Below are 13,128 nucleotides of genomic sequence, written 5' to 3' on the forward strand. Positions count from 1 at the left end.
TTGCCGTTGAACATTGCGTGTACTTCAACACGATACGCATTTATAATTATTTTACTGATTAACCCCTACGTGTGGCAACTTTCGCGCGTAAATGTGTAACTACTCCATGGTGCGTTCATTTTGAAGATATTATATAAATTTCATTGCTAATGCAGGGTTACCAATCATTTCCTCTAGTATTTAGATATGGAAATTGTGAAATTTAAGGTTTTTATCAGTTTTACTAAAATCAAATGACAATAGGAGAACTTCTACAACCATACAAAATACGTCTATTGTTCCAATCCCACAAAGGAACAAAACTACTTGCAAGTGTAATAAAGGGTGTTTTTTTAGCTTAGATAGAACTTTCGATAGCGATAACTGTCAATACAAGCTGTCCTTCTGACTGCTCTTGTTGATATTTATGTTCAGTATAGTCTGGCAAATCATCAAGAATAGACTCACGCTTGAAGAACGCTACCAAATTATCCAAATTTACTTTGGAAATCAGTCGTTGATTCGCGCAACTTATAGACAACTTCGTGAATTTTATGGCGCACATAATCGTCCATCTGAGCAAGCCATCCGTCGAACTGTGGATAGATTTCGTACCACATACTCTCTAAATGATGTAATAACTCCAACACGCCAAAGGAATGTGCGCACTGAAGAGAATATTGCTGCTATAAATGAAAGTGTGGAAGAAGATCCAAATTTATCGATTCGTCGTCGGTCGCAGGAATTAGGGCTCTGTCCGTCCACTACGTGGAAAATTTTGCGCGAAGATCTTGGCCTACACCCGTATAAGATCCAGCTGATACAGGAATTAAAGCCACGAGACCATCATATGCGTCGTTCTTTCGCCGATTGGGCTCTAGGGCAGTTGGAAACTGACCCGTTGTTTTATCGCAAAATTGTGTTTAGCGATGAGGCTCGTTTTTGGCTTAACGGGTTTGTTAATAAGCAAAATTGCCGCATATGGAGTGAGACAAATCCAGAAGAGACCCTACAGACTCCATTATATACAGAAAAATGCACCGTTTGGTGCAGTTTGCACGCTGGCGGCATCATTGGACCTTACTTCTTCAAAAATGAGGCCGGAGGTCCTGTTACAGTCAATGGAGATCGTTACCGCACCATGATCAAAGATTTTTTGTTTGAAAATATGGATGACATTGATCCGGACAAGATGTGGTTTCAACAGGATGGCGCTACGTGCCATACGGCGACGGCAACCATCGACTTATTGAAATCAAAATTTAACGATAAGTTGATTTCGAGAAATGGACCTGCCAATTGGCCTCCAAGGTCGCGTGATTTAACACCTCTCGATTATTTCCTGTGGAGCCACGTGAAGTCACTGGTTTATGCTGACAAATCAGCAACAATTAACGCCTTGGAGGCCAACATTATTCGTGTTATCTGTGACATACGGCCAGCAGTGCTGGAAAAAGTGGCCCAAAATTGGACGTCCAGAATGCGCTTCGTCAAGAACAGCCGCGGTGGCCATATGCCGGAAATCATTTTCAAATGTTAATGCCATGTATTGGTCTTTCGAATGAATAAAACAATTTGATTAAAATTAAATTTTTTGTGTTATTTTTTACAATTTCAAGTTCTATCGGGCTTAAAAAAACACCCTTTATAACTGAACATTGTCGTCGTTGAAAACCTTTGGTACTTGATGCGGCGTAAAAGAATGTGGGAAGAAAGTGATAATTAAACACTGAAAAAAACAGTATCAAAGCATAGAAGGTTCAGAAATTATAGTTGAAACATAAAACATGAAACATCGCAGTGGTTTGTATTACAATATATACTATTTTCATTGTATATTTATACTTACAATAGAGACTGTAATTTTACCAATTAAAAAAAAAATTACAATTTTTAGTGTACATATTTCAATAAGTACGAAACTCGGATCTGCAGTGGTAACATCTTTATTTAATATTTAGATTTTTGGTTTTCGTGAAACGATTATGCTGTAAAAAATAACAGTTGCAGTGTGCGTGTCCATTGAAATGATTTAAGTATGCTTCAGACGTTTTTCTTGTGGAACGAATATTTGCATAATTAATTTGAGGTCGTCAAAATATTTGAATATTAATATTAGATACCTTATGCATAAATTTCAATTAACAACACAGGTGGCTTAAATGAATCTGTTTCAATTATGTATTTACTAATGAAAAATATTAAAAAGCATTGATTGCGTGTAAAATTCAATTATATTCTCAATTATTGAGAAGACAATTTTTCTCAGAATAAACTTTATAAAACTTGCTTTAAAATAACTCATATTTTCAATCTAAAGATTCTTAATGCAAATGTACGATTAAATTTAATTTAAATCCCCATAAAAATGCAATTTTTAGTAATGTGGTTCGTCGTGAAGAAGAAACGGTTAAAATTCATTTGAATAAATTGATAAATAGGTATAGGAAAATTATAGAAAAATTATAGAAAAATATATCTATATAAACTGAAAGAAAGAATGAAATTTGTTAAGTCCTACTTTGATTGAATGAAGTTTTTTGCAGTTCAAAGTGCAATTATGACCAAGTGTCAAGTCTTATTAAAAAAATCAGTGAATTCGAATATTATAACGTAGCACACAAATTCATCATTTAATTTAATTTCATTCTTACGGGTAAAAATCCTTTTTTTACAATATACGATTACCTCGTTCTAGCATACAGATACAACAAATCATCAAATGAAATTGAGGTGAGACATACCAATAATAAGAATAAAAATAAACATAAACATTGGATAGGTGCTTAACCTAATAATAATAATAACTATTCTACGCTATCAACACTATGTAATTTAGACTTAAAGTTATTTATGTTAGGTGCGAAAATATCAATCTCATCGTTTCAAGTATATCGTTTAATAATGGGGTCTGTGTTATTGAAGCGAGAAAAGAGGGGAGATAGTCTAAAGAGGTGTTCTGGTGTGACGAGTGGGTGGGTGCATTGAAATTTATCAGCGAAGTAATAAAGGAGTTGTTACTATGCCCATGAATGACTTTATGCAGAAAGCAAAGGTCAGCAATGACACTTCTTGTTCTACTCATTTCACTTTGAGTCTTCTCATTAGTGTGATATAATCGTGGTCAACCCGACTCATAAATTGACCCATCTTATAAGCGACGAATCGAAGTAGTCTGTGTTGAATTCTTTCAAATTGACACTTATGTTTGGAAGTATATGGAGATCCAAATACCAGATGTCTATTCAAGAATAGAACTAGTAAGGGAGTAGTATAGGTATAATATCGTAGGAGGATTCTTGAAATGAGTACAGTTTCTGGAAATAAATCCCAATGATTTTGACGCTTTCGATAAAGGATAAAGATAAAATTAGCTGATTTCCGCATAAAGAGTAAGGAGAAATGGAAGGATTACTGCCTCTAGAAAATCTTACAATATGGCACTAGTCTGTGTTAAGCTCAATTCCATTGATATTACACCATTCAATTATCCTGTCAAGTGCTGATTAAATGGACAAATGATCCAACCTGGAACTGATAGTTTTATATATCTTGATATCGTCCGCAAACATTAAAAATTGACAATTACAAATAGAGCCATAAATGTCGTTAACGAAAAGAAGGAATGGTAACGGGTCAAGATAAGTACCCTGTGGTACCCTCATGAGCAAACTTAACTTCCGCTAGAGGAAAAAGTGGCGTAGGGAAAATTATCAAGTGGTAAGAGGCCCTTCTACTACGTCACTTTTTCTCCTAGCGGAAGCCGAATTTGTTCGTCGGTACAGGTTACAAGAAGTGCGACGAGAGATGCAGGTACCAACTTTCACGCATTGGGAGCGACCAATAATAATTTAAGAAAACAACCATTTCAGCTAGCTTATCAATTAAGACGAAATGGTTAACTCGATCGAAGGCTTTTCTAAAGTCCAGATAAACAGTATCGACCTGTAGATTATTATTTAGAGCTTTAGAGGTTTCATTGCAAAAGATTGCAGGATTTGTAGTGGTAGAGCGGCCACCAAGGAACCCATGTTGACTGTCACTTATAATGTTAGTTATATATAGTTGGTTACGGATGTGGTATCGCCAGATTTATAGATAGGAGAGATAATACTTGATTTTCATAGTCGAGGAAAATAGCTAGAAGACAAAGATAAATTGAAAACAATCCAGAAGGGTCTAGATAATATATGTAAATTTACATTTTTTAAAGAACATAGATGGGATTAATTATACCATCAATACCAAACGATTTATTATCCAACTTTGTGATTTCTTTTAAAACTTCGCTGTTATTTATGCTTAATATCCTAATAATAATCTTTTTCCACGTTAAAGTTGCCACATGCAGGCGCACCTAGCAAATAACAGACGCATTTATTACTCAACACACAATTCATCGTCAATGTTAAAAAATAAGAATCTAATCAACGAATTAGTTTTCTTGATGACAAGTCGCGAGCTTCTCGAATGATTAGTAACGAGAAAATATCTTAGATTGTATCTTATTGTCGTACAAAATGCGCGTTCATTATGACATTACTTCCAATTTAATTTTATGCTCCAATCATATAATAAAATGCTTTATGTGCTCGTTACTTATCGATACTTTGTGCGATACAACGATTTTTTTAGTCTTTGTGTACTTTCAACTGTCTCGTGCCTCCTATGCTTGTTTTTAAATTTTATAAATTACAATGTACAACACAATTGAGGAAATGGTAAACAAATTAATTCGTCTGATTTCTCTTTCACAGGACTGAATTACAGAATTCCCCCTTACAATCGCGTTTCGTCTTTCATTTGTCATTGTTTCCCACCGTACGTCTTTAGTCCCCTTTCCCTTTCTTTGGCTCATTACTAAATTACAGAAGTTTATAAGAATTTCCATTTTAATAGGATGGAGAAAGTAAAAATAAAATTTTGTTTTTTGTACGAATTCAGTAAGAAGAAAAATATTTGTTAACAATTGACAATGCTATTATCACTGTAATACTTTGTCAGAAATGATTCACTTCCAATCACACCAGAACAATTTAGTTTCTTATTGAAGTACAGCCTGGTAGAAATCATTTTTAACTTGTAATCGATTGCACAATAATTTACCAACTAAGAATATTAGCGAATTTACAAATTATAAGTCCTAACTTGTAAACATTCGTTGCACAAACAATTTTTACAATTTTACAAGTTACAAGTTAAATCACTAATAATATTATTATAACATTATACAAATGTTCATTGCATAATGAATACGATTTTACAAGTTATACGAATTTACTTGTAACATTTTCATAAGCCTTGAAAACCCGATAATTTTGAAGAAAACAAAATTTTTATTGCCTCTATTAATTTCAGATATTTTAGTAATGATTGACAATTTTCTGTATTCATTATTTCTTGTAAAATTATCCCAATAATAAGCTTCTGCACTGGTTGATCTTCATGCTTACTGATTTTTAATAAAAGAAAGCACACTTAGCTATATTATTCAGTAATTCAATTCTATCATGGTGTATGTACTAGGGCTACTACTTTTACTCGGGTACCCGTGAGATACCCGGGTGAACCAAAATTACGCGAGTACTCGTGAGATACCCGGGTAATAAAAAATGACCGGGCAACCCGGGTATCCATGAGATATCAAAATGTACGAGATAGTCGAGAATCTTGATTCGAGAGTCGACCATTTTTCAGCCATTTTCGATTGATATCGGCAATGAACGGAATAAACTGAAGAAATATAGTGTTATTAAGCTCGTCATGACACTCATTTTTTATACTTACAGTTTTTTTGTCCAATCATTATCATTGGAGATAAAAATTATAAATCAAAAATTTCTCTCCGTCCGAAGTAAATATTTTTTGAAACATAAATTGAGATAACTTGAGCAAATATTAACGGATTGTTATGACACTTAAAACATAACTTCCGAAAATTGTAGCGAAGCCGTGAACTGCATGCACAAAACCCTTATCTAAAAACATGTAATAATATTTAATTACAAAGTAATACCGGGTAGAAACTATGTGTTTTAACATTCGCCGATAAAAAGTATCGAGGCAATTTTGAGGAATATTAATTTTTTCTTAATATGCCTACAAGGAAGATTTTCATAAATTTTCACACTGATTAATAAATTATTGTAAAAGATATGGCGATATACATATATGGTACATATGCATCTCGCGCGGCACTAACAGCCACGTACTATACTGCATATGTCAGCACGGCATCTGTTGAAAGAAAAGTGTGCAGGAATTAAGAGGCAGACAAAAAGCAATTGAAAAAGGGAAGATAGAAAAAAAAAAGACAAATGTTATAAAAGAACAGAAACACATGATGTAGATACCTTACAAACATTTACGCGTATAAATATTTGGAATATAATATTGCAATATTCTTTTGTAATCAGTAATCATATAATAATGAGTAAGTCATGTTTTTGCAATGTAACGTGGGTGCTAATTGTAAGTAGCGCAGTATATGCGGCTGTGATCGACTCCCGAATCGAAATTCTCGACTGTCTCATATGTATATTCGGATATCTTATGGATACCCGGGTGTCTCACGAGTACCCGGGTATCTTATAAAGTCACAGCTCTAGTAATAGAAAGAAATTTTCACTCCCGGAGCAATTGTTACACCCTGAACCGATACAATGTATGTATTGAAACATCAACAAACTTTGTCATACTACTGTCGCAATCGTTTTTTCAGGTTCCTGTATTATGTGTTCGACGTACAATATTTAACCCTTTAATCGGAAATATTACTTTTCAAAAACATTGAACTCATACTATTTCCTTGTTTTTTTATTTTATACTTTCAGGTTTGTTTTTCGGTTCTTTGTTTCTTCCATTACACAACGTTATGGAATTTTCTTTCGTGGCGTAAAAAACATATCGTACTTCGACATAGGCGTAGCTTGGGGAGGGTTACTTACCCTCCCTACGAAATAGTTGGATTTTGCCTCCCCCTCTCCCCGCCCCTGACTGATAATACGACTACGCCTATGACTTCGAATGTTTCATTTCATTTGGCAAAACGTATGCAAGCGTTAATTTGTTGATGTAATTGTTCAATTATAGCGAATGTTTTTGACGGTATTTTGTATTTCTTTGTACGCCGTCGTGAGCTATCGTTCGAGTGACCGTTCTATTTTTGCGGAACTTGCCTGGTAAAGGGTTAAGTAACGCTATCGATTAGAAATTGATAGTTTCGATTCTTATTCAATACGTACTGTGATATGATTTTATTCGTCGACGTAACTCCATTCGTGATTCGTGCATACGCAGGAGACATTGCTTGAATATGATAGTATAATTTACTGCTAATGCTGTCTGCGGTGGGAAGTGGATTTTGTGATTCTTTGCACAATTTTCAGCCTCTCTATAAGTCATACTACGCTTGCTTGAGCGTAAATTTTAATGTCTGAATTTATTTTTCTTGAAGTGAACAATTCAGTGACGTAAAGAATATATCCTGTCTAATTATAATATCTAATCTCTTTATAAAATGTATATTAAAAACCTTTTGAAGTTGAAAAAACTGATTTTGATCGACGAACCGACATTCAGTAATTTTAACTTCTTAATCTTTTCAAGAAGGGTGGTAGTTTAGTGATTTATTTTTTATGAAATTTGTTAACTTCTGGAACAAACGTAAACAGTATTGACAATTATTTACCTGTAACTGTGTGAAAGGGGTTTGAAAGTTATTTGTATTATTCAGTTATTTGTTTTTGAGTTAGTTGATAGTCAATTGACTGTTTGAATGAAATTTATGTTCAGACCGTAACTTTATTGACGGTAATCACAAAGACAAAGGGATTCATTAACTCGATCAAAAGACAATGGAAGCTATCGTAATTTTTAATATCTTTCATTTGCTTCATTTCATTGTATCACCGAAATATTTACTGCAACACAATCACCGTCACAAATATATTTAGAATTCCGTTTCTTTTTGTCAATTAATTGCTTAAAGGACAATATTATCGTCAGAATAATATATTTCGATAAAAAATTAAGATTTTGTTGCTTGTGGAATCTATAAAGAATTTCTAATTTATGGTTTCGCGAACATTAATCATTTAGGCTATCACTGTCATCTTCATTGGATGATTTTCTGCGTGTAACGTTCACTAACAGTGCCATATTACATAACGATGAGCACATAAATTAATAAGGAAACGTTTCTTTCTGGAGGCATACGCGTAAAACGACATCCGGCAAAAACCATGAGAAAACGTTGCTACCACAGACGAATGACGCAAACATACTGATTTAGTATTTATTATATTCACTGATTGAATTGTATTTCCGGTTCATACAAACACTGGTTGGCGACTAATCATTAAGGAGTACCATATAAATTTTTTTCCTTTTTTCTGCTTTTTATTTGCACGACCACTTCTCCGTTTCGTTTTATTACTCTTCTTAGTACACTGCATTTGTCACAACCATATCTGCGAATCACGATAATGTCTGAACTATCGTTATAAGTGAACAAAATCAGAAAATTAGAATGTATAATTTCTATTTCTGATACAAATTGGTTAACAGGTGATATTTTAACCGTTTTGAGGCGTCACTCCGGATAAGATTTTAATAGTGACAAAAATTAAATTTATAATATTTTTGTAGAAATACGAAAAATTTCGTAAATGCAAAATGTTACAAATACAGTATCACAATATTCTGAATGTTACAGCGTGTATTTTTTATTTAAAACGCGATGACACGACAAATTGTAGTAAACAATCCAACATAAAGAACAGAGAATTGAAATGAAAATAAATAACAAGGAATAATTATGGTTTCCTTAACTGAAACCCATGTGACAGTTTCGAATCAGGTTGAGATCAAAATTGTAATTAACCCCTTAAGTGACTAACCCGTGACTATCACGGGCTGGCGTCTGGCGTGACGCACACAGGTTGCTCAGCCCGCAACTGTCTCGGGCTCATATATTTCGCTTGTGCACAACCCTATGACTTTATAATTTTTGCCCGCTTCTTATCGTACTTGTTTTGTACTATCATAAAAGCATGCAACTGATTTTTTCACGTTGCTGTAAGTAAAGGGAAGAAAATGATTTCTTTCAAACTTTCTTTTTCCTTCAAACGAAAAGAAGGCGAAACCATATCAACAATGTATTATATAAAACAATCCGGCAAAAAAAGCAATTTTTTTGCAAACATTTTAATCTCGGATTATGTACAGTGGCTCACATTGAAAATCGTCCACAATCTTTCGTTCTTTAATTTTGTGTATAGAATGTAATATACAGTGGTACCTCGACATACGAGTTTAATTCGTTCCGTAACCTTGCTCGTATGTCAAATTGCTCGTATCTCAAAGCAATTTTCCCCGTTGAAATTAATTGAAATGCCATTAATCCGTTCCAGCTCCCAAAACACCACCTCAGTTGTTTTTGTTAAGTGTTTTTGAATAAGAAAAATGTATTTACAAGAAGAAACATTTATTTATAAATAACAAATACATATTCTATAAAAACATAATAAAAGAAAAAGTGAAGTGCTTACGGAAGCGCTTAATTTTCGTCACTGTTCTTCGCTTTTTTAGTCACGCTTTGCTCATTTTCACCTGCAGATCGTTTAAAAAAACTGTCCAAGGAAGTTTGTTTCTTCCTCCCTTTCAGGATATTGCAGAAATGAGTTAGGCAAGTTTCGTTGAACAACTCCGATGCACGACCAGTTGCAACTTTTTCGGGGTGATTTTTATCCACGAACTCTACAACTTTCTCCCACATTCCCAAGATCTCCTTTATATCTCTTGTAGAGATAACCTCCTCCATCTCTGGCTCCTCTTCAAAACTCATTTTTCGTTGAACCACCGTATGCTGCTGCGAATGTAGATCGTGTAACTCCTCGGTTGTCAGCTCCTGAGACTGTTCCTCGACGAGTTCGTTCACATCTCTCTTATCCACCTCCAGACCCATGGATTTTCCCAGAGAAACAATCTCCTCTACCACTGACACTTCGGATTCCAATCCTTCGAAGGCCCTTTCAGCTACAGCCTCAGGCCACAGCTTCTTCCATGCAGAGGTTAAGGTCCTCGTTGTAACACCCAGCCAGGCCTGATCAATAATTCTTAGGCATATCACGATGTTAAAGTGGTCCTTCCAGAACTCTCGAAGGGTAAGGTTTGTGTTCTCCGTCACCTCAAAGCAGCGCCGAAAAATGTGCTTGGTGTACAACTTGCTGATCCATGGGCTGCAGGATAGGAGTGGTGTTGGGTGGTAGGTAGAGAACATTTATAAACTTGAACTCTTCGAGTAAATCATCTTCGAGATTTGGTGGGTGAGCAGGGACATTGTCGAGGACGAGAAGGGCTTGCATGGGTAAGTTGTTTTCCTGTAGATATTTTTTAACAGAAGGGCCAAACACCAGGTTTATCCACTCCACAAAGAATTTCCTGGTAACCCACGCCTTCGGATTTGCCCTCCACATAACTTGCAGTTTTTCTTTTAAAATCTTATGTGACTTAAAGGCTCTGGGATTTTCCGAATGGTATACTAGCAGAGGCTTGATTTTGCAGTCGCCACTCGCATTGGCGCAAAGTGCTAGAGTTAATCTATCCTTCATGGGTTTGTGACCTGGCATCGTCTTCTCCTCTGCCGTTATGTAAGTCCTATTCGGCATCCTTTTCCAGAAAAGCCCTGTCTCGTCACAGTTGAAGACTTGCTGGGGGATGTATCCTTTGGCTTCTATCAGTTCGGAAAACGTTTTGATGTAAACCTCAGCTGCCTTCACATCCGAACTCGATTCCAAAGTTGTCAAACCAGCCCCGACTGGCTTTAAACGAGTCTTCCGATTCCTTGTTTGTGGAAGTGTGTGGGATCTGCTTCAGCAAATCACCGTAAATCGCTCGTGCCTTCTCACATATGATGCTTTGTGTTAAGGTTCCTCCTTGAAGCTGCTTCTCTGTCACCCACACCATCAGTAGTTTCCCCATCTTCTCATGGAGAGAGGTCCGGAGCTTAGAAATTATTGTAACGCCCTTAGCTGGCGTTATACCCTTTATCAACTCCTTCTGTTTAAGCATAGTACATATCATTGATGTGCTACGCCCTTACATCCTCGCCAAGTCAATTACTCGCACACCTTGCTCATGTTTTTCTATGATTTCACGCTTTAATTCAATAGACATCATCTTCTTCTTCGGACCCATGGTTATAAAAATAAATGTGATAATGTTTTCTAAATGTACAAAAAGCAAAAAACGCGAACCCAAGGGACACGAGGGAAACAAGCACACAGACTGAGGTCTAGTCTGATACCCACGGGAGGCATGGAGAGGGTAAGCGCTCGCGAGAAAATCCCACGATTCTGGCATCACTGGCTGAGGTGGGAGAAACTGTTAACGTAGCGGTGTAGTATGCGATTCCTCGTATCTCAAATCTTGCTCTCATCTCAAAGCAAAATATCGCTCGCTCGGCGGCTCGTATCTCAAAACACTCGTATATTAGAGCACTCGTATATCGAGGTACCACTGTACAAGGTGTCACCTAACGTATGCACCTCAAATATCTTTGTTGTTTTTAAAGATACATCAAACGTCTTAAGGACAAAATTGAATGGTTCAACGTTGCTCACACGATACCAAAAAATTTTTGTTTCTTGTCATTTTTTTAGAGATGTCACAGTCACCTTAATTTTTTTAAATGGAATCACCGTTTTTTAAACACCTACAATGATAGTCCCTTTCATTAGGAATTCAGTGACTATAATTATTCAAGGTCATTTAAGGTCACGGACAAAGAGAACGTATAAGATTTAAAATATGAAAGCAGAATACGTTGGTCACGAGCGAGACTTGTACTAAACATACTAAGGTCGTTCAATATTATTGAATGTTTTCAAAAACAGTCTCTAGCCGATGACGCTGCGATTTATTTACTATCAGTATGTTTCTAAACGCGATTCCGCTATATCTTATTCAATGACTGAAAGGTGTGATATGATAACGGTTGACTATGAATGTAGACAGAATGCAGTACCGGCCCGATTGCTTTATGAAGAAAGGTACCCTAAGCGAAATACTCCTTCTAGGCAGACTTTGATTAATATCTACAAGTTGTTTAGAACTACTGGTAGTGTAGATGTAAGAAAGCGTAAACGCAGGAATCCCACGACTAATGAAGACAATGAAATTAATATTGTAGCAGTTATAGCTGTCAATCCACATGTGAGTTCGAGACAAATTGTCCGAGAAGCAGATATAAGTTTTTTCTGTCCGTGACCTTGAATAATTGTAGTCACTGAATTCTTAATGAAAGGCACTATCATTGTAGGTGTTTAAAAAAGGGTGATTCCATTTTAAAAAATGAAGGTGACCTTTATGTCTTGACATAAAAACAAAAATTTGTTTGGTATCGTGTAAACCCTTTGAACCATTCAACTTTGTCCTTAAGATATTTGGCGTATCTTTGAAAACAACAAAGAAATTTGAGGTGCAAACGTTAGCTGACTCACCCTGTACAGTAATATCTCGATAAGTGCGACGTACTGGAGTCCACTTCAGAGTATTCGTGGTAAGGAGCAAAGGTTTTCAGCCTATCATAAATTTGTTTTTTGCCCGAAGCCGAGCCCCTGCTTAGCTTCTGTTTACTCTGTTTTGATTGGTTCCACCGGGGGACTCGCCCAATAGTGGGAATAACGCAATTGCTTGTGTCGCATTCATCGAGAAATCAGTGTATAAAGATCGATCTATTTATCGATTTTATCTAATAGATTAAAAGCTGTAGAATATAGTAGAGGCCATCCGACAAAATATTAGATTTACATATTTTTCAAATTAATGTTTAAGTTTTATAAATAGAAACTGGTGGACGACTTTTAATGTGACCATCTTTACTGTACATACTACCATTATAATATCGTTCCTTCATCCTTATTCCATAAATTCTTTTATTTCCTAATTATATTTTATAACAATAAGTAAATAAAATTTCTATATTGCTTATAAACATCTTGTATTTGTATTTAGTGAATTTCACAATGGCAAATAAAGAGCGAAGATAGTGGACGATTTTCAGTGTGAGTCACTGTATGTATCTTGTTTTCAAATCCATACACGATTACATTTTTAATGATATTTGTAATTAACATTATGTTCAAA

General features: G+C 35.5%; 1 protein-coding gene across 1 annotated transcript; it reads right to left on the reverse strand.

Moving 5' to 3' along the window:
* Nucleotides 1-9,538: 9,538 nt before the first annotated feature.
* Nucleotides 9,539-11,178, reverse strand: LOC107192487 (tigger transposable element-derived protein 1-like). Its single transcript, XM_015581762.1, has 3 exons — nucleotides 11,084-11,178; nucleotides 10,203-10,848; nucleotides 9,539-10,084 (listed from the first exon to the last, which is right to left on the reverse strand). The coding sequence occupies exons 1-3, from the start codon at nucleotides 11,176-11,178 to the stop codon at nucleotides 9,539-9,541; spliced, it is 1,287 nt and encodes a 428-aa protein (XP_015437248.1).
* Nucleotides 11,179-13,128: the final 1,950 nt, after the last annotated feature.

Source organism: Dufourea novaeangliae, unplaced genomic scaffold, assembly GCF_001272555.1.
Source record: "Dufourea novaeangliae isolate 0120121106 unplaced genomic scaffold, ASM127255v1 scaffold360, whole genome shotgun sequence".
Taxonomy (NCBI): Eukaryota; Metazoa; Arthropoda; class Insecta; order Hymenoptera; family Halictidae; genus Dufourea; species Dufourea novaeangliae.

Coding starts and splice junctions, on each gene's coding strand:
- LOC107192487 (XM_015581762.1), bottom strand. CDS start 11,178: ATGGGTCCGAAGAAGAAGATGATGTCTATTGAATTAAAGCGTGAAATC. Junction 10,849..11,083: donor GTAATTGACTTGGCGAGGAT/GTAAGGGCGTAG, acceptor TTGCTGAAGCAG/ATCCCACACACTTCCACAAA. Junction 10,085..10,202: donor AGCCCATGGATCAGCAAGTT/GTACACCAAGCA, acceptor ATTATTGATCAG/GCCTGGCTGGGTGTTACAAC.